Source organism: Pseudonaja textilis, chromosome 7 (assembly GCF_049901715.1).
Source record: "Pseudonaja textilis isolate UNSWEBS1 chromosome 7, rPseTex1.2, whole genome shotgun sequence".
Taxonomy (NCBI): Eukaryota; Metazoa; Chordata; class Lepidosauria; order Squamata; family Elapidae; genus Pseudonaja; species Pseudonaja textilis.
The window spans coordinates 8,286,946-8,308,267 of record NC_141996.1 but is presented as its reverse complement, the minus strand read 5'-3'; the positions used below and the strand labels follow the sequence as shown (position 1 = coordinate 8,308,267).

At 43.2% G+C, this 21,322-nt stretch overlaps 1 protein-coding gene across 2 annotated transcripts in view; it reads left to right on the top strand.

Moving 5' to 3' along the window:
- The window catches only part of ME3 (malic enzyme 3), a 109,603-nt gene that overhangs the window by 52,185 nt on the left and 36,096 nt on the right, over nt 1–21,322 (top strand). For both annotated transcript variants that reach the window (XM_087937011.1, XM_087937010.1), the window contains 3 exons: nt 2,303–2,452; nt 10,697–10,772; nt 17,479–17,640. In XM_087937011.1, the coding sequence (XP_087793137.1) occupies nt 2,303–2,452; nt 10,697–10,772; nt 17,479–17,640 (388 nt within the window). The remainder of the gene's footprint in view (nt 1–2,302; nt 2,453–10,696; nt 10,773–17,478; nt 17,641–21,322) is intronic.

The following is a 21,322-nucleotide window of genomic DNA, read 5'->3' as shown; positions in this document are numbered from 1 at the left end:
GAGTTTTAAGCCCAGCCTTTCCAGAAGAGACTGAAGCACCTCCCACTTCTGGATGCTCTTCACAGCTCACAGAGAACGGGCGTATCAGGTAAGTACCAACGCCCTTTCCCAAAAAAGCTAAATGGAAGAAATGTGGCTTAAGGGTTATTGCATATCTCAGCAGCTTTCCATATTAGTGACTTGGATACACTTCGTTGTCTTTTGACTTCAGGAGCATGTTTTATAATAATTCTGGTTTTGGGATATGACCAGAAGGTGATTCTGGGTGAACTACTGCTCAGCCCTTAACTCATTTCCTGTTGGTGTCCTTATGGTGTTTTAATATCTACGGGATAAAGTCACTTGGAGCTCTAGAGTGAGATATTACTAGTGATTATTATCAGTGATTTCATTGAAACATTTTCCAGGAAACAAAACCCAAGAAAGTCCAGTTACCTTTTGGGAAAGCGCCTTTGGGATTATTCTTATTGATCCAGGGTAGGATTCAAATTTTTTAACAACCAGTTCTGTGGGCGTGGCTAGATGGGTGTGGCTAGATGGGCGTGGCCATGTGACTGGTTGGGCATGGCTTTTGTTTGCAGGCCCCCTCCCGCGAACCTTTTTATTTTTCCTCCTGGGCCTCAGGGAAGCCTCCTGGGCGAAGCAGTAAGACAGCAAGGGGGATACTAGCACAGCTGATTGTCGGAACAGCTGATCGTTGGGAGGGAGGAAAAGAAATACTTTAAGGAGTGACTGGATAGGGGAGAATGCAATCAGCAATGTCGCACATGTGCAATAAGGACTGATGGGGAGGGGAGGGGTGGGCAGAAAGGGGAGGAGCCAGCCAGGGGCACAATTTGCTGGTTCTCTGAACTGCACAGAATCATAACAACCAGTTCTATAGAACCAGTCGGAACCAGTAGAATCCCCCCCCCAATCCTGATTTCATTGTATCTGTTGTGGCCTGCCAGCAGCCAGCAGAGCTGGCAGCAGATTCAGACAGTAAGGAGGTTGGGGAGGAACATGGGCTAATCCTGGAGTCCGGACAAGGCTTTGATGAGTGCTCTGCCTCAGAGGCAGAGATGGGGACAGGGCCGTCTGACAGTTATCAGCTGCCTTCGGAGTCAGAGATCAGCGGGGCAGAAGAACAGCTGGAGCCTGTTCCCAATGTGCACATGTGCAGAGCTGCCAGGAGAAGGGAACAGTTAAGGAACAAGGGTCAACTAGGGAGTAAAGGCACAGCTGGATGGTGAATGGCCCCTCCCATAGGGAATAAAGATGAGCGAAAGGGGAGTGGTGTTTGCAGGAGACAATTAGTTCATTTAATGAGGGCGAAGATTTGTTCTTGACTCCTTGCCAAGTATTTTCTGCAACAGCGTTGCACTTGGGAGCAATCGGCCTGGCAACTCTCCAAGCCCGATAAGGTCTGTGATTGTAAATCGCTCTTGGAAGACTATTTGCCGGGACTCTGCTTGATGTGAATGAGAAGAATTCACATTAGCCTAAATAAAAGTGGTTTTGTTGGGACAAGCAGCCTGCTTCATGATTTTGTGAAGCCTAGGTCAGAGCAGTATTTAAACACAGTTATTCATGCCTTGATTGCAGTGGCTTGGAATCTGAATGATTAAATCGCCATAGATCCCTACCACCAGGGGTGGGATTCAAAAATTTTAACAACCGGTTCTGTGGGTGTGGCTTAGGTGGTGGGCGTGGCTTGGTGGTCATGTGACTGGGTGGACATGGCTTGGTGGTCATGTGACTGGCTGGGCGTGGCCAACTCAATATCACTCACATCGAGGCACGCATCTCCTCGCCTGGCCTCTCATGACTGTGGGGATGCTGCAACAGTCGTAAGTGTGAAAAACGGTCATAAGTCACTTTTTTCAGTGCCATTGTAACTTTAAATGGTCACTCCACACAAGCAAAGTACCAGCAAAGGAGGGGGAAAAAAACTCCAGAGAAGTTCCAGAGACAGGAAGTCTAGTCCTGCCAAGAATGTAATAAGGGTTAGCAGAGAGGCAGTTTCTGTAAGCAACACCAGAATGTTTCCTTCCTGCCTTCCTTACAGGATTAGGCCAGTAACTTCTTCTAGCAACCGGTTCTCCGAACTGCTTAATACGTTAACCAGTTCTAGTGAATAGTTGCGAACTGTTAGAATCCCACCCCTGCTTACCACATATTCCTAATTAGCTCCCATGGTGGGGTGGGAACTATGAGAGACTCTTATGGACTTGGTTGAAGCCTTTTCAGATTGTTCAAAGTACAATGCTTGTATCCACTCCTCTTTTCATCTCTTCCTTTTCTTCTGTCCTTTTTTTTCCAGATACATCATCCTCATGACGCTGCAAGACAGAAATGAGAAACTGTTTTACCGGGTGCTCACATCTGACATAGAAAGATTTATGCCAATAGTGTACACTCCGACTGTTGGATTGGCTTGCCAGTTGTACGGCCTAGCCTTCAGGCGGCCGCGGTGAGTGGACAGAATTATTCCACTTTTCCTTCCACCAGCTGTTTCTCACTCAAAGGTTCTCCTTGGCATGAAATGTTCGCCCTTCTAATGGCTACCTAACTTTCCGTGGGTGGTCTCCACAAGAGAAGGGAAACTCACTATTCTTGGTGCAATTGTCAAATAACTCGGTGTGCATCTGTATTCCTGCAACGACAAATGGGAAAACTCTTCTAAGATGAATGAAAGCAGTTTTGTTTGAGAACAATACGGTACAGTACAGCTCGCTCTGCCTGAGGTTAATAACAAAGTGTTACCCTGAATTCTCATTTAAACTTCCTCCATCATATCTATAACTTTTAAATGTCTAGTGCATGGTAACCACTGTAGTAGTAACTGTGGTTATCTTTCCTTCCTTCCTTTGTGCCTCCCTCCTTCTCTATCTTTCCTTTTGCCTCCCCTTCTCTGTCCTTCCTTCCTTCCTCGTTCCTTCCATTGTGCCTTCCTCTTTCTCTGTCCTCCCTCCCTTCCTTCCTTCTTCCTTCCTTCTTTTGTGCCTCCCTCCTTCTCTATCTTTCCTCTGTTCCTCCCTCCTTCTGTGTTTTCCTTCCTTCCTCCTTCCTTCCATTGTGCCTCCCTCTTTCTCTGTCCTCTCTCCTCCCTCCCTCCTCCCTTCCTTCCTTCCTTCCTTCCTTCCTTCCTTCCTTCCTTCCTTCCTTCCTTCCTTCCTTCCTTCCTTCCTTCCTTCATTCCTTCCTTCTCCTTCTCTATCTTTTCTCTGTTCCTCCCTCCTTCTCTGTTCTTCCCTTCCTTCCTTCTTCCTTCCTTCCTTCTTTTGTGCTTCTCCCTCTTTCTTTGTCTTCCTTCCTACCCTTCCTTCCTGCCTCCTCCTTCCTTCTATCTTTCCTCTCTGTTCCTCCCTCCTTCTCTGTTCTTCCTTCCTTTCTTCTTCCTTCCTTCCTTTGTGCCTCCCTCTTTCTTTGTCCTCTCTCCCTCCCTCCTTCCTTCCTTCCTTCCTTCCTTCCTTCCTTCCTTCCTTCCTTCCTTCCTTCCTTCCTTCATGCCTCCCTCCTTCTCTATCTTTTCTCTGTTCCTCCCTCCTTCTCTGTTCTTCCTTCCTTTCTTCTTCCTTCCTTCCTTTGTGCCTCCCTCTTTCTTTGTCCTCTCTCCTCCCTCCCTTCTTCCTTCCTTCCTTCCTTCCCTTCCTTCCTTCCTTCCTTCGTGCCTCCCTCCTTCTCTATCTTTCCTCTGTTCCTCCTCCTTCTCTGTTCTTCCTTCCTTCCTCCTTCCTTCCATTGTGCCTCCTCTTTCTCTGTCCTCTCTCCTCCCTCCCTCCCTTCTTCCCTTCCTTCCTTCCTTCCTCCCTTCCTTCCTTCCTTCCTTCCTTCGTGCCTCCCTCCTTCTCTGTCCTCTTCCCTCCCTCCCTCCTTCTTCCTTCCTTCCTTCCTTCCTCCCTTCCTTCCTTCCTTCCTTGTGCCTCCCTCCTTCTCTGTCCTCTCTCCCTCCCTTCTTCCTTCCTTCCTTCCTTCCTTCTTCCTTCCTTCCTTCCTTCTGCCTCCTCCTTCTCTATCTTTCCTCTTTCCTCCCTCCTTCTTGTTCTTCCTTCCTTCCTCCTTCCTTCCATTGTGCCTCCTCTTTCTCTGTCCTCTCCCTCCTCCCCTCCTTCTTCCTTCCTTCCTTCCTTCCTTCATGCCTCCCTCCTTCTCTATCTTTTCTCTGTTCCTCCCTCCTTCTCTGTTCTTCCTTCCTTTCTTCTTCCTTCCTCCCTCCCTTCCTTCCTTCCATTGTGCCTCCCTCTTTCTCTGTCCTCTCTCCCTCCCTCCCTCCCTTCTTCCTTCCTTCCTTCCTTCCTTCCTTCCTTCCTTCCTTCCTTCCTTCCTTCCTTCCTTCCTTCCTTCCTTCCTTCCTTCCTTCCTTCGTGCCTCCCTCCTTCTCTATCCTTTCTCTCCCTCCCTTCCTTCCTTCTTCCTTCCTTCCTCCTTCCTTCCTTCCTTCGTGCTCCCTCTTCTCTTCCTCTCCCTCCCTCCCTCCTTCTTCCTTCCTTCCTTCCTCCTTCCTTCCTTCCTTCCTTCGTGCCTCCCTCTTTGTCTCTCCCTTCCTCCCTTCTTCCTTCCTTCCTTCCTCCTTCCTTCCTTCCTTCCTTCGCATCCCTCCTTCCTCTCTCCTCTTCTTCCTTCCTTCCTTCCTTCCTCCTTCCTTCCTTCCTCCCTTCCTTCCTTCCTTCCTTCCTTCTGCCTCCTCCTTCTCTATCTTTTCTCTGTTCCTTCCTTCTCTGTTCTTCCTTCCTTTCTTCTTCCTTCCTTCCTTTGTGCCTCCCTCTTCTGACTTTTCTTTGTGCCTTCCTCCTTCCTTCCTTTATGCCTCCCTCCTTCTCTGTCCTTCCTTCCTGGATAAATATTATAATACAAATCCAATTAAAACAAAAATAAAATATTTAAAATTCAGAATTTAAAGGCTGGGGAAGGGCCTTGAAGGCACAAACCAGCCCCATGCTTCTCTGTCGAGCCAAGCCCTGATGACATTACCTAGTTGGATAATGAAACATCTGCAAGGAAAGAACCAAGTACAGTGAGCACCAAGGATCCCTCATTTTCAGTCCTGAGCTACAAATATTCATGTGACCCAACAACAGCATATAAAGAGACTCACGGGGAGGAGATTCAAAGTACCACCAAAAACTAGTTGTTAAAAAAGAACTTCTCTTTCATTTAGTCTTGGATTGTCATCTTGATTAACTGGCTGAGTCATTCTCCATTAGAGGAGTCCTTGATGTTCTCTGAATGCACAAGTTTGGGTAACGAAACATCTTCAACAACCAGAAAGCACCAAGGACCCTTCATTTCAACCCTGAGCTATAAATATTCTCCTTTATTGATGCATCCTAGATAAATTAGCATCTCCTAGGTCTGTACGGTATCTATGAATCAGGGTTTGGTTGCATGTTCGATTCATAATCCCAGTTTGCCATTTCAATACATTATAGTGATCTTCCCTTGTTTGGATGCAGCCAGGAATAAATTGGCACAAAATCTTCCTACTGCCGATGAAATCCAATTGCTTTTTTCACCAGTGCTAGGGAAAACGGCTTGGGTATCCCACCTGTCATTTCACAGACAGTTTTTCTTTCGGCCATCCAATGGAAATCTGACCCTGGTTCAATCCGAGGCTGCAAGGGAGAAGGTTTCAAATTGCGTTTGATTTTCTAATTCACAAAGGAGGCTAAACCTTTGTAAATGCTCTGTAAATAGTTACAGAAAAGTTCCAACTCCCTTTGAAGCTGTATTCCACTGCATATTTTTTCAATTATCTTTTTTCTTTCTTTCTTTCTCTCTATCTCTGTCTCTGTCTCTGTGTCTCTGTCTCTCTCCATCTCTCTGTCTCTGTCTCTTTCTGTTTCTCTCTTTCTGTCTCTGTCTCTGTCTCTCTCTCTCTCTCTCTCTTTTCTCTCTTTCTCTCTGTCTCTCTCTTTGTCTGTCTCTCTGTCTCTGTCTCTCTTCTCTGTCTCTCTCTGTCTCTCTCTGTTCTGTCTCTCTCTGTTTCTCTCTCTCTCTCTCTGTCTCTCTCTCTCTCTCTCTCTCTGTCTCTCTCTGTGTGTCTCTGTCTCTCTCTCTCTCTCTCTCTCTCTCTCTCTCTCTCTCTCTCTCTCTCTGTCTCTCTCTCTCTCTCTCTCTCTCTCTCTGTCTCTCTCTGTCTCTCTCTGTCTCTCTGTCTCTGTCTCTCTCTGTTTCTCTCTCTCTGTGTGTCTCTGACTCTGTCTATCTCTCTCTGTGTGTCTGTTTCTCTGTCTCTCTCTCTCTCTCTCTCCCCCCACCCCTTGGAAAGTTTATTATTTTTGCCATTATTAAAAACGATGGATGTCACATGAGGAATAACAATCTTATTTGCAAAGTGTATTTCTTTTTTCTCTTTGGAAAATATTTTGTCCAGTCAGACTGAGTAGGCGAGCAATCACCTCTTAAACCTTGTTTAACATAGTTCACAAATCAGATATTTTAGATGTATCCTTCCTTTGGACTTTTCTATTTCCTTGAAAGAAAGAAAAAAACCTTCTTATATGCCTGTACCAAGATAAAGAGAATGGCATACACTGTCCTAAAGCAGTTTGTTTTATCTTCAGAAAAAAAAAAACCTGTACCGTAACAACTTGGAAACAAGAGCCTATTTGTAGCCCAGAGTTGAACTGCTGAGTCTTTGATGCTCTTCTGAACTTGGTTGTTTTCCTGTAGATGTTTCATTACCCAAGCAGGGTAAAGTCATCACTGCTAACAGTCATTAGGCTACTCTAGTAGCACTGATGATGTTACCTAGTTTGGTAAAGAATACAGTACAATAACAGGAAAGAATGGGAGGGGATCAGAGGTGGTCATTCAGCAGGTTCTGACCAGTTCTGGAGAACCGGTAGCGGAAGCTTTGAGTAGTTCAGAAAACCGGCAAATCCCACCTCCGACTGGCCCCTCCCCCATCTATTCTCTGTCTCCCATTGAGTCCCAGCTGATTGGCTGGATCTTCTTTTGTTGCCCTGCACAGGAGAATGGAGCTGGAAAGCATCTTAGTGGGTTGGGAAGATAATGGGGATTTTGCAGTATCCTTCCCCTGCCACGCTCACCAAGTCACGCCCACAGAACTGGTAGTAAAAATCTTTGAATCCCACCACTGGGTGGGATAGAATATAATAGAATAGGGTAGGGTAGGGTAGGGTAGGGTAGAATAGAATAGAATAGAATAGAATAGAATAGAATAGAATAGAATAGAATAGAATAGAATAGAATAGAATAGAACAGGGTAGGGTAGGGTAGGGCAGGGCAGGGCAGGGCAGGGCAGGGCAGAGTAGAATAGAATAGAATAGAATAGAATAGAATAGAATAGAATAGAATAGAATAGAATAGGGTAGAATAGAATAGAATAGAATAGGGTAGGGTAGAGTAGAGTAGAGTGAGTAGAGTAGAGTAGAGTAGAGTAGGGTAGGGTAGGGTAGGGTAGGGTAGGGTAGGGTAGGGCAGGGCAGGGCAGGGCAGGGTAGAATAGAATAGAATAGAATAGAATAGAATAGAATAGAATAGAATAGAATAGAATAGAATAGAATAGAATATTTCCAATCTCTTCTTAAAAACTTCCAGTGTTGGAGCATTTACAACATCTGGAGGCATCTTGGTACCTTTCTTGACAGCTGTTATTAAAGAAGATACCCTTACCTTATTTTATAATATATACATTTACCTTCCCAGCCTGGCCTAACCTTCATATTTCCTAGTAGTTGCTCTCCAAATACCAAACGGTCCAACTGTGTTTAGCTTTGGAGCTCAGAAAACTTGAGTTACTTACTAAGCCTACACTGAAAAGCACTTTGAGAAAGAAACAAACAACTTGGTTGTTCTATTGTTTAAAACCTCTGTAATAACCAAGTCTTTGCTATAAACACATCTATAAAAGTCAGAGATTAGTCACTTGCTGCAATTTCAACCATTGATTGGTTAATTATTTTTCCTCTTTGGATAAATTCCTTGCAGGCTCGAATGAAGTTTGATTGTCCAGGCTCTTTTGTAAGATGATGTGTTTGTTTGTTTAAAAAATTTTCCCAAAGAAACTAATTTTGAATGTTTGATTTCTAAATTTCAAAGCCTAACACAGTTGCCACAGCAATAACAGAAATAGGACCTGCAAACACAACAGATGGTTGGGAGGTTCCTTTTTAAAAAAGCTCTCAAGAGACTTATGCATCATATGCTGGAGTTATTTCTGGAAAAAAAATGTTATATTCATTAAATTAAATTGTATTGAATATATTCATTCCTGACTCACAGACTGCAGAGTGACCTGACATTCCCCAGATGTGTTGGAAGTGAAACCAGGAATGGGCAAGATAAGCCCACATGAACCATGGTGCACCTGATATAATCATGGCTAGTATAAGCTGCTTGTGATTGAAATATCACAACTTTCTATCCAGTGATCCCAACACATCTAAAAAGCACCAGGGAAAGTCTAGTCTAGAAAAAAGAAAGACTAGGGGTGACATGATACCAGTATTCCAGGTTTTGAGGGGATGCCACAAAGAAGAAGGGGTCAAATTATTCTCCAAAGCACTGGAGGGCAGGACAAGAAACAATGGATAGAAACTGATCAAGGAAAGAAGCAACCTAGAATTAAGGAGAAACTCCCTAACGGTGAGAACAATTAACTAGTAGAACAGCTTGCCTTCAGAAGTTGTAGAAGTTGAAGTTGTCCCTGGAGGTTTTGAAGAAGAGTCTGGATAGTCACTTGTCTGCAATGGTATTGAGCAGGGGGTTGGAGTAGATGACCTCCAAGATCCCTTCCAACTCTGTTATCTATCTATCTATCTATCTATCTATCTATCTATCTATCTATCTATCTATCTATCTATCTATCTATCTATAAAAGCGAAATACCCCTCATGCCAGGGGTGGGATTCAAAATGTTTAACAACCGGTTCTGTGGGCGTGGCTTAGGTGGTGGGTGTGGCTTGGTGGTCATGTGACTGGCTGGGCGTGGCCAACTCAATATCACTCACATCGAGGCACGCATCTCCTCGCCTGGCCTCTCATGACTGTGGGGATGCTGCAACAGTTGTAAGTGTGAAAAATGGTCATAAGTCACTTTTTTCAGTGCCATTGTAACTTTGAATGGTCACTCCACACAAGCAAAGTACCAGCAAAGGAGGGGGGAAAAACTCCAGAGAAGTTCCAGAGACAGGAAGTCTAGTCCTGCCAAGAATGTAATAAGGGTTAACGGAGAGGCAGTTTCTGTAAGCAACACCAGAATGTTTCCTTCCTGCCTTTCTTACAGGATTAGGCCAGTAATTTCTTCTAACAATCAGTTCTCCGAACTGCTTAAAAGGTTAACAACCGGTTCTAGCAAATAGGTGCGAACTGGTAGAATCCCACCCCTGCCTCACGCATCATGACAAAATATCCAGGACCGTAAAACCTACAAACTTGAAATTTGGCACATATGTTCCTCTTGGCTTCTAGGTGCTCACTAAGAAAGGATTTTTCGAAATGACCATCAGAGCATTAGTATTTCCTATATTATTATTATTAACACGCTCTGATGCTAAGGAGTTCTACTGCCCCTCCCCACCTGAAAAGAAATCTCTTCCAAATGCAAAACGCAAGCAGAGTAGAGGAGTTTCAGTTTCACAGCAGCAAGCAGCTTTAGTACAGAACAGTTGAGCTAAGCCACGCCCAGGCTCCTTGCTGTCTCCTTCTTGCTTACACAGCAAGTACTGTTTCAGTTTCCAAACAGCCCTCAACTCTCTCACACACTGACAGGACGCTAGCCAGATGAATACCGATGGATGCTAGTAGGCAGAGGCAGAATTTCCCGCCCCCCCCCCCTTATTTTCCTCCCCCAAAACTAAGCACGACCACATGGTTTCGTTGCGAAGCACAGGTATCGAGTTAGTTCATTATGAATTAGGGTAGAATGTCTCTTCTAAGATGATACCTGATAGTGTTGTTTAACCCCACTGGCTTTACAAGTTCAATTGTTCGTATTAAGTGAACAAATGAACTGGGTATTGTAATATTTGTTGGCCATCCCACCTGGAACCACATATTTAGCATTGCGAAAAAGAGGGCTTAGTGCTGGTTGTCCTCGATTTACAATGGTTCATTTAGTGACCGTTCAAAGTTGCAACGGCACTGAAAAAAGTGATGTGGGGCTGGGTTTTTTTCCACGCTTATGACCGTTGCAGCATATCCCCATGGCCATGTGATCAAAATCCAGGCGCTTGGCAACTGACTCTCATATTTATGACGGTTGCAGTCTCCTGAAGTCTTGTGGGACCTGCTGACAAGCAAAGTCAACGAAGAAGCCAGATTCACTTAACAACCATGTTACTAACTTAAGAACCGCAGTGGTTCACTTAGCAACTGTGGCAAGAACGGTCATATAATGGGACAAAAGTCACTTTGCAGGGGAGCTCAATTGTGATCATAAGTCGAGGACTTTAAAGACGAGCTCTGGTTACTTCTCTTTTGCCTGGATTGCTTCTGCACGCTTTCCTTTGCACACTAATTCACAAGCATGAGAAAATCCTGTGCTTCCTCTTTGCCAAATTTAAATGTGCTTTCAAAAATCTATTAAGGTTCTCCTTTTTTTTGCATGCCAAACTGTTTTTACTATGCCGTTCCACTTAGTGCCCAGCCTTCTCTGCAAGTCCTACTTCTCTGGCCTGCTCGGATTAGTTTTACTTTTGTGTGTGTGTGTGTGTGTGTGTGTAATTTATCCTTTTTTTTCCTTCCCCAGTGGGCTATTCATTACCATTCACGACAAAGGACACATTGCCACAATGCTGAATTCCTGGCCTGAAGACAACATAAAGGTAATGAGGCTGATTGATTTGCTTTTAATGGGGAGGGTGAAAAAGAAACCCTTTTATTTTTTTGTGGAATCAGAAACCTATTACAAATGAGGTACCTTTTTAAAGCGGGACTGCTTGGAGCAGCAGGGAGTATATTAGGACTAATTAAGGATTGCCCTTGATCTTAGATTCAAGGCTCAGGCACTTAGACTTATATACCACTTTATAGTGCTTTACAGCCTTCTCTAAGCGGTTTAGAGTCAGCCTGTTGCCCCCAACAATTTGGGTCCTCATTTTACCCACCTCGGAAGGATGGAAGGCTGAGTCAAACCTTGAACCTGGTGAGATTCGAACTGCCAAATTGCAGGCAGCTGGCTGCAGCAGAAGTAACTTGCAGTACTGCACTCTAACCACTGCACCATTGAGGCTGTCTATATATTACATCTCTTTGACGCTCATCAGCAGGAGAGGACAAATCAGTCTGAGAAGACAAGACAATGTGACACCATTTTGCTGTGTGAGAGTGCCTACCTACAAGCTAGATTCAGGTCACCGACAATGTAAGTGACTTTGGGTCAGTTTCTCTCACTCCCACTCACCTCATAGGGTTGTTGTGGGGAAAACAGGATGCAGAAGTGTGTTTGTTTGCCACCTTGACCCAAAGGTGCTTTTTTTTTCAGGAGGCAACTGCACTTTCTTGTTCTTTCTTCTTTTGAAGACCTTTCACTTCTCATCCAAGAAGCTTCTTCAGCTCTGACAGAATAGTGGGGAATGGAAGGATTTATATTCCTTGCAGACAGCTGGTCATTTGCATCCTTTTAGAGGGTCGTTGAGGCCACTGGGAGGTTTATCTGTTGTCCGCAGGGTTGCAACTGAGTAGTGCTCCTGGTTCCTGTAGTCTGCAACATTTTCCTCTGGAAATCCATTCCTACTCCCACCCTATTCAAAGGGTTTTTCATCCCAAAGCTTTGGGACAACCACGATCTGGATGACTGAGAATCTCTACAGGTTTTTCGCCACCTTGAGTTATTTTTAAAAATAATCAAGGCAGGATCAAAATAAAATTTAAGATATAATGAAGATTCCCCTTCTGAGCATGAGTAATTGTGACTCCTTTAAAAAAAAAAGTAACTGAATCTCTCTTGTCTACATTTCATAATGCAGAATAATAGTTTCTATGCAAAAATTATTTTTCCCCAAGCCACCCCCCCCTTTTTTTGCATTTCCATAGTAACATCTCTCCATGGTGCTCTGAAGGAGACAGAATTCATCCACACGCCCCTCAGTAAGACTGACAGCCTTCACATGCTGAATTAATTTTGAAGAAAGGAGTTTTAGCCTTTGTAAATGAGACGTTTGCATAATGGAACAAGAACTTTTCAGAATCAAAGCCAATCAAGCTAAAATGACCCATGTGGTTAAATTGGGGTTTGCTGTTTTTCAAAGAACAGGTTCTATGGTAGGACTGGGCCTATACTTTGATTTTATCAGGATTTAAGATCAAAGAGTGACTCATAGCTTTTTGATCCCATGGCGGCCTCATTCCTGATTATAAGTGGAAGATTGACATTCGGTTCAAAAACCACACCAAAGCAAACAAGGGTTAGAATTCAGACATCTCACCTGCATTGCAAAATACGGGTGGATATCTAAAATTCAGAAATAGAACATGTGAAGCTGTTGCCTTTATTTATTCGTTTATTTATTGTATGACATCATGGACTAGCAATATATATTAACATTTTACCTAGATTACTAAAACATAATAAAATACAAATCTTAAGCCACAGTGGCACAGTGGTTCGAGTGCAGTACTGCGAGCTACTTCTGCTGACTGCAATGTGGCAGTTCAAATCTCACCAGGCTCAAGGTTGACTCATCCTTCCATCCTTCCAAGGTTGGTAAAATGAGGAACCGGATTGTTGGGAGCAATATACTGACTCTGTAAACTGCTTAGAGAGGGCTGTAAAGCGGTATATAAGTCTAAATGCTATTGCTATTAAAAAGATATAAGTTTAGTTTAGTTTACCTTATTGTCGCTGCATCTCATACAATGAAATCAAACACCATCTTCAGTGCACATCATGACCATGAAAATAAACACGAACAGACATCCTTCACACTCCACACATTGCATGGAAAACCCTGACACCACATCAACACTGCACTATACAGTAGAATTCAACAGAGCTACTGCCCTGGGATAGAAGCTGTTTTTCAGCCTATTTGTCCTTGTTTTTATTATCCTGTACTATCTGCCAGGTGGTAATAGTTCAAAAAAAAGAGGGGTGCCCAGTGTGAAATGGATCTTTGAGAGTGTTTTGAACTTTCTTAAGGCAGCGGGAGCTATAAAGCTCTTCCAAAGAGGGGAGAAGGCAACCCATGATCTTCTGGGCAATGATGTTAACCCTCTGGAGTGCTTTCCTATCTGCCCCTGTGCAATTGACAAACCATACACTGGTGCAGTAAGTTAAGATTCCAATGTCTAGGCCAGGGTTGAGGAACGATGGCCCTTTTATAATCTGTGGACTTAACTCCCAGTGTGACCATGCTGGCTCAGGAATTCTGGGAGTTGAAGTCCACAAGTCATAAAAGGGCCATCATGCCCCACTCCTTGTCTAGGCCATATAACCATTGAAGCACATCATCATTTATATTTAAAAGAAAATCAGATACTGGACCAGTATAGGCCCTCAGCTTACAGCTAGTCACGGTGTGTGATCTACAGTTTGACGTGGGACGTCACAGTCACGCTGAAGGGAGGATACTATAATGCCCCATGTATACAGACAGTCCCAAAAGACACCATGTGAGGTACAAATCATAGCTGTTGCCTTAAGTCACACTGTCAATGGAGCCAGTTGAGTGTTGGCTACTGGCTAATTGTGCCTTTTTACAGCTCTTACTACATATCTTTTCCGCTTCTCTTCAAGATGCCAGTTTCCTGGACTTCATTATAGGTGCAAAACAGGCTTGTCTATCTTCCGTGATTCTTCCTTAAAAATGATTTTGACACACCCGTAAGTTTGATGACTCAAAGGACGGCTGTCATCACCCATCCATCCGTTCCAAAAAGAAATAGATATGGCTTTACATAACCTGAAAATTTCTCCATTCCTCCACACATGGACCCAAATTTAGACTGTAATTATAACCAAGATATTTTTAGTGCCCATACACCTGGTCTTCTTCAAGTTAAACTTGACTCATGAGGTTATGGATGTACTGTACCATACAGTTTTCTTGCAATAGTACAGAAGTGATTTACCAATATATGGTCTCCTCGACTTACGATCAAGTCCAAAATTTCTGTCACTAAATGAGACAGTTATGAGTTTTGCCTCATTTTACAACCTTTCTTGCCACTGTTGTTAAGTGAATCATGTCAGTTGTTAAATTTGTCACACAATAATTAAGTGAATCTGGCATCTCCATTGACTTTGTTCATCAGACAATCACAAAAATGGATCACATGACCCCAGGATTCTGCAACCATCATAAGCATGAAACGGTTGCCAAGTACCTGGGTTTTGATCATGTGACCATGGGGATGCTGTAACTTCACAAGTTGTGGTTTCCCCATCTCTGGAGGCTTTTAGAAAGAGACTGGACAGCCATTTGTCTGAAATGGTATAGTCTCCTGTTTGAGGAGGGAGTTGAACTAGAACAGGGGTCGCCAACCTTTTGGACCTGAAGGACCACCAAACTCATAATTTTAAATCCTGCGGACCAGAGACCCTGGGAAAATCCCCCAAAAAGTCTGCAGGAAAATTCCCCACCCCATTTTCCTACCAATCGATCATTGTTTATTTGGGATCGCAGGATACTGTTTCCAGCTCTGTTCTCAGGGGAAGAGAGAGAGAGAGACTTTTGGCTTCATGCAAGGAAAGCAGCAGAAGCAGCAGAAGTCTTTCTTTCTCTCCCCCAAACTCCTCCAGAAATGAGTCTTTGCCGGCACAGCCTCTTGGAGCAGGATGCCTTGCTGGGTCCCAAAGACTCATTTCTGGCAGAGTTTGGGGGAGAGAAAGAAAGACTTTTGCTGCTTTCCTTGTGTGCAGCCAAAAGCAGAAGAAGAAAGAAGCTGAAAAAGCAGAAGAAGAAAGAAGCTGAAAGAAGCAGCCTGGGGGCCAGGCCAGGTGTGTGGGGTGAATGGGGCAAATTCCCCCCTCTGCCCTTTCCCCCCTCCCCTCACTACCTCATGTTGTTTGCAGTGCAAGTGATGCAAGCCTTGTGTTCCCGTGCAGCCTGGATTAATTGCTTTGGGGGTGACATTTCTCTGTGGACTACCAAAATTTTCTCATGGACCACCAGTGGTCCCCGGCCCACTGGTTGGTGACCACTGCACTAGAGGACCTCAGCGGTCCCTTCCAATTCTGTTATTCTGAAAGGTTAAAGGTTACTAGAGAGCAAGACCGAGAGAAGGAGAAAAATACTAAATCATATTTGACATTCCTGGAATAGTGACTTATTGCCCACATCTCAAAACAAAGAAATCCACATCAATAGCGAGTTTTCACTGCATTTGTAGTATGTTTAATAAGGTCAGTGAGACTCAGATGCCCCTCAGCTAGCAAATTCAAAATATTCAGACCACAAATTTATATTCAGGACAGCATTGTTTTTGGTGTGTAAAGGGAAGGACTTTTTTCTACCCACAGCCCAGGCCACAAACAATTATTTGTAGATGCATTCTTGTGGAATTGATTTCTTCAGCGGAAAACAACGGAGTGATCTAAAGAAATGGAAAAGTTTGATTCCCATTCATGGCTTTCATTGTTTTCTATCAAACAGCGATGCCCGTTTGTTTTCAGCAGAAAAAAGAAAACCACAAGCCATATGGCAGACGTTTAAATCCTTCCAGGGGTTCTGCCTTTAATCATCTGTAATACGTTAATATTTTTAAAGCAAATTCCTTGTCAGCTAGAGGAAAACAATACCTATAAGGTCTATTTCTAAGTATACCAGCATCTCTCATTCTCTTCCAACCAGTCCTTAAAATAGGTAGATCTTTTGAAATAAGAGATGGCTTACTTGGGGGAATAGGATAGGATAGGATAAGATAGGATAGGATAGGATAGGATAGGATAGGATAGGATAGGATAGGATAGGATAGGATACAATACAATACAATACAATACAATACAATACAATACAATACAATACAATACAATACAATGCAATATTAGAGTTGGAAGGGACCTTGGAGGTCTTCTAGTCCAACCCCCTGCTCAAATAGGAAACCATATGCCATTCCAGACAAATGGTTGTCCAATCTTTTCTTTAAAACCTCCAGTATTGGAGCACACACAACTTCTGAGGCAAGTCATTCCATTGGTTAATTGTTCTAACTGTCAAGAAATTTCTCTTTATTTCTAGGTTGCTTCTCTCCTTGATTAGTTTCCACCCATTGCTTCTTGTCCTGCCCTCGGGTGCTTTAGAGAATAACTTAACTCCCTCTTCTTTGGGGCAGCCCCTGAGATATCGGAAGACTGCTATCATGTCACCCCTAGTCTTTCTTTTCACCGAACTAGACATACCCAATTCTTGCAACCGTTCTTTATATGTTTTAGCCTCCAGTCCCTTAATCAGAGGTGGTATTCAGCAGGTTCTGACCAGTTCTGGAAAAACGGTAGCGGAAATTTTGAGTAGTTCGGAGACCTCTGACTGGAGATTTTACAGTATCCTTCCCCTGCCGTGCCCACCAAGCCACGCCCACAGAATCGGTAGTAAAAAAAAATTGAATCCCACCACTGCCCCTAATCATCTTTGTTGCTCTTCTCTGTACTCTTTCCAAGCTGCTGAAATCTTCTTTTGATTGTGGCAGGTCTAAATCAAATGAATAATAATTCATAAATATATTTATGGGCTTCTTCTCTTGATAGACTTGCAACACAGTGGAGGAATATGTGGAGATACACTCACTAGAAAAGACTACAGTGTTGGGAAAGATTGAAGGCAAAAAACAGAGGATGAGAATGTTAGATAGTGTCATCCAAGCAACTAATATGAGTTTGGGCAAAGTCTAGGAGACCATGGAGGATGGTGGCGCCTGGCATGCTATGGTCCATTCGGTCACCAAGAGTCAGACTGAACTACAATAACAATATGGGGATGTATTTATTCCCTTTATAGCAATATTACTTGGTGAGAAGAAAAACTACAAATTACATGACTTACTACCAACACAACGGTCCCATGTTGAATTCGGTATTAAATTTGTTGTTTGGTTACTCTGTCACTTTCTGAATCCTTGTGACCTGATGGATATGGCTTGGGAGCGTGGCAGACGAAGGATACTGCAAAATCCCTATTCCCTCCCCATCCCACTAACCTGCTTTCCAGCTCTGTTCTCCTATGTAAGGAAACAAAAGAAGACCCAGCCAATCAGCTGGGACTTGGGAGGCGGAGAATAGATGGGGGCGGGGCCAATCAGAGGTGGTGTTGGCTGGTTCTCTGAACTACTCAAAATTTCTCCTACCGTTTCTCCAGAACTGGTCAGAACCAGTGGTGGGATTCAAAAAATTTTACTAGCGGTTCTGTGGGCGTGGCTTGGTGGGTATGGCAGTGGAAGGATACTGTAAAATCTCCAGTCAGAGGTGGGATTTGCCGGTTCTCCGAACTACCCCAAATTTCCATTACCTGTTCTCCAGAACTGGTCAGAACCTGCTGAATACCACCTCTGCATTGAATGCTTCTTTTTTCAACAGATTCCTCTCTTCATTTTCAGGCTGTTGTGGTGACGGACGGAGAAAGAATTTTAGGCTTGGGTGATCTAGGAAGCTACGGGATGGGCATCCCAGTAGGAAAACTTGCACTCTACACTGCTTGTGGTGGCGTCCACCCACAGCAGTGCCTCCCGGTTCTTCTGGATGTTGGCACAGACAATGAGGTGAGATGTCTCGCTTATTTTCTTTCTGATCTCTTCTACGACCTTAAAGGTATGGATCAGAGCTGCTTGAATATATCTGTCTATGGAGATTCTCCATCATCCAGGTCATGGTGGTCCCAAAAGTCCTTTTTCTAAAGGCAACTGGACTTTGTTGGAAGAAATATCCATCTGGTTCAGTTCCAAGCCAGGACAAAGACACTGGAAACATGGAGGCTGATTGGAAAGATGGTTTAATGATGAGGCAGGATCACCAAGTCCATGGTTCTCTGGTGCAGCTGAACACATGGAGTTGAGAGTGAGCGGTATTTATACCTTCTCTTGGGCTTTGCACTTGAGCTTCCTGTTCCTGTGCAAGAACATGTGTTCTATTGGTTGTTGTCAGACTCCCATGGGGCCATGTACAAATCCTAGGGGTCTGTCTGAGCTAAGCTTGGTTGAAGTTTGGCCGATGCAATGAAGGGGCTTGTTGGGCAATTCCTATTATGGCTGAGGGCTAACCCTACCTTTGCTCGGACCTTGCTGCAGGGAGTAATGGATTACCAAATCTGCATTTCTAAAACCTGGCCTCATATTAGTATCTGCTTGGGAGTGGTAGGGAGCTGAGGCTCTGAGGCTATTCGCCGTCCATCTGTGCCTTTACTCCCAAGTTGACCCTTGTTCCTTAACTGTTCCCTTCTCCTGGTAGCTCTGTGCATGCGCATATCGGGAACAGGCTCCAGCTGTTCTTCTGCCTCACTGATGTCTGACTCCAAAGGCAGCTGATAACTGTCGGATGGCCCTGGCCCCATCTCTGCCTCTGATGCAGAGCGCTCACCAGAGCCTTCCCCAGACTCCAGGACTGGCCCATGTTCTTCCTCACTGTCCGAGTCTGCCACCAGCTCTGCTGGCAGGCCCCAACATTCTGACTGAATGGTGGGGAATAGAAGTATTTAAATTCTTTCACAGTGCTGACAACAACTACGAAGAATATAAATCCTCCTATTCCCTTCCATTTAATCAGAACCAAAGAAGCGTCTGGGATGAGAAGCAAAACTTTTCAAGGGGAAAAAAAAAACCCAAGAAAGTCCAGTTGTCTTTTGAAAAATACCTTTGAAACAACCTGAATATATCATTAGACTGCATGTACCTTAAGTTGCATTGGATGGTGTCAACGGTATGTTTGTGTGAAAGCTAATCTATCTTGAGCATGCTGGGCTTTGGTTTCACATATGGAAGATTGCCCAAAACATGCCAGAACTGAATGATAGTCTAGTTAGTGCTTGCAGGGAATGTAGCACAGATATAGCAAAGACTAGTGATCTAGTCTGGACTGAAAAACATTAGAGAGGAGCCTAAATTTTGGGCATTGCATACTGCCCAGTGACTACCATACAAGAGCAAATCATGCGTTGCAAAGATCGCTTGGAAGCGGGAGATACTTCTAATGTAATCTACTGGATCCCCTGCATGGATTCCCTCTGTGATTATTATGTAGGATAGACAGGGAAGAAGCTAACCACTAGATTGCAAGTGAGCCGTCAGACGAGGAGACACGAACTCATCGGTAGACTCACACTGCAATGAACGAGGACATACATTCAATTTTGCTGCTACTAAGTTTGTTGGATGGGCAAGCACAAAAACAGCCAAGGAAACTATTAAAACCTGGGAAATGAGGCCGTTGTCAGAATGCTGATTTACCACCAGCCTATCAGGAGCCGAGGGCTTGGCAGGGCAAGGAAACAACTGCCAATCGCCAGCCATCAACACACCACTCAGCCAATAGGAAGGCACCACATAAATACGACTCACAGAATAGCCCGAAGCACAGATTCAGTAGAGAGAAGTTCCCTGAAGATGGGCTCCAGCACATGTCCGAAAGCTTGGAGCAGTGCACTTCTGGTCCCAGTGGCTGACCTAGATTCAATCTTATACGCCTAAACTGACTGTCATGGGTGGTAGAGGTCAATGTCTATGATCTTAATGAAAAGAAGGACCGGGGAGACATAATAGCAGTGTTCCAAAATCTCAGGGTGTGCCACAAAGAAGAGGTAGTCAAGCTACTCTCCAAAGCACCTGAGGGCAGGACGAGAAGCAATGGATGGAAACTAACAAGGAAAGAAGCAACCTAGAACTAAGGAGGAGTTTCCTGACAGCGAGAATGGAGTGGAATGGAATGGAATAGAATAGAAACAAGAATAGAATAGAATAGAATAGAATAGAATAGAATAGAATAGAATAGAATAGAATAGAATAGAATAGAATAGAATACGGAATGAATAGAACAGAATAGGGCTGAGGATAGGATAGGATAGGGAATAGAATAGAGTAGAATAGAGTAGAATAATAGGATAGGATAGGGTAGGGTAGGATAGGATAGGATAGGATAGGATAGGATAGAAATTAGAAATTAATAGAATAGAAATAGAAATAGAAATAGAATAGAATAGAATAGAATAGAATAGAATAGAATAGAATAGAATAGAATAGAATAGAATAGAATAGAAATTAGAAATTAATAGAATAGAATTAGAATAGAGTAGGAATTCAAAATAGAGTAGAAAGAGAAATCAATAGAATAGAATTCAAAATAGAATAGAAATAGAAATCAATAGAATAGAAATAGAATAGAATAGAATAGAATAGAATAGAATAGAATAGAATAGAATAGAATAGAATAGAATAGAATAGAATAGAATAGAATAGAATCTTTATTGGGAATGGAATGTAATAGAATAGGATAGAATAGAATAGAATAGGAATAGAATAGAATAGAATAGAATAGAATAGAATAGAATAGAATAGAATAGAATAGAATACGGAATATAATATGGAATGAATAGAATAGAATAGAATAGAATAGAATAGAATAGAATAGAATAGAATAGAATTCTTTATTGGCTAAGTGTGATTGGACACACAAGGAATTTGTCTCGGTGCAAATGCTCTCAGTATACATAAAAAAAAAGAACAATTAACCAGTGGAACCACTTGCCTCCAGAAGTTGTGGATGCTCCAGCACTGGAGGCTTTTTAAGAAGAGATTGGACAGCCATTTGCCTGGAATAGGTCCTCCTGCTTGAGCGTGGGATGGACTAGCAGAATTGAAATTGTCTAAAGCATTTCAACAAGTCGTATGATAGTTACTTGCTGCAGCCAAAGGGGCCATTTCACTCTTTCAGCACGAGAGATTGCGATAAAAGCTTTTCAGTCGATCAGATAGATTTGACTTTTCCTGTGCTAGTCAGAAGGAAATGCACACATCCTTTTGTGTGACCAGAGGAGATCACATTTCGCCAAATAAAAGAATTCAAGCCTAATTAATTTCAGTGTTTTGTCAGTTTGCACACACCCTAATGTTTGCGATGATACGAGAGTGGCTTCATCTGTTAACAGTTTTCTGGTCGTCAGCTGCAAAAGGATGCAATCCAGCAGCTTAAAGCCCACGCCAGAAATGACGTCTGTAACTTTTCCCCTTCTTTGTTTTTGGCCAAAAAGAAAATACCTCGTGCTATTTGATGTGATCAACTTAGTTAACAAAATGCTGTTCATTAAAATAAAGTGCTTTTTTTAAAAAAAGTTGATAGCTTACTGGTTAAAACAATAAGATGGCAAAACGAAGGTTGAGTGTTGTGACTTACACAAAATGAAGTAATTGCAATTTTATTTGGAGCCACAATCCAATTTTTATTACGATTCTATCA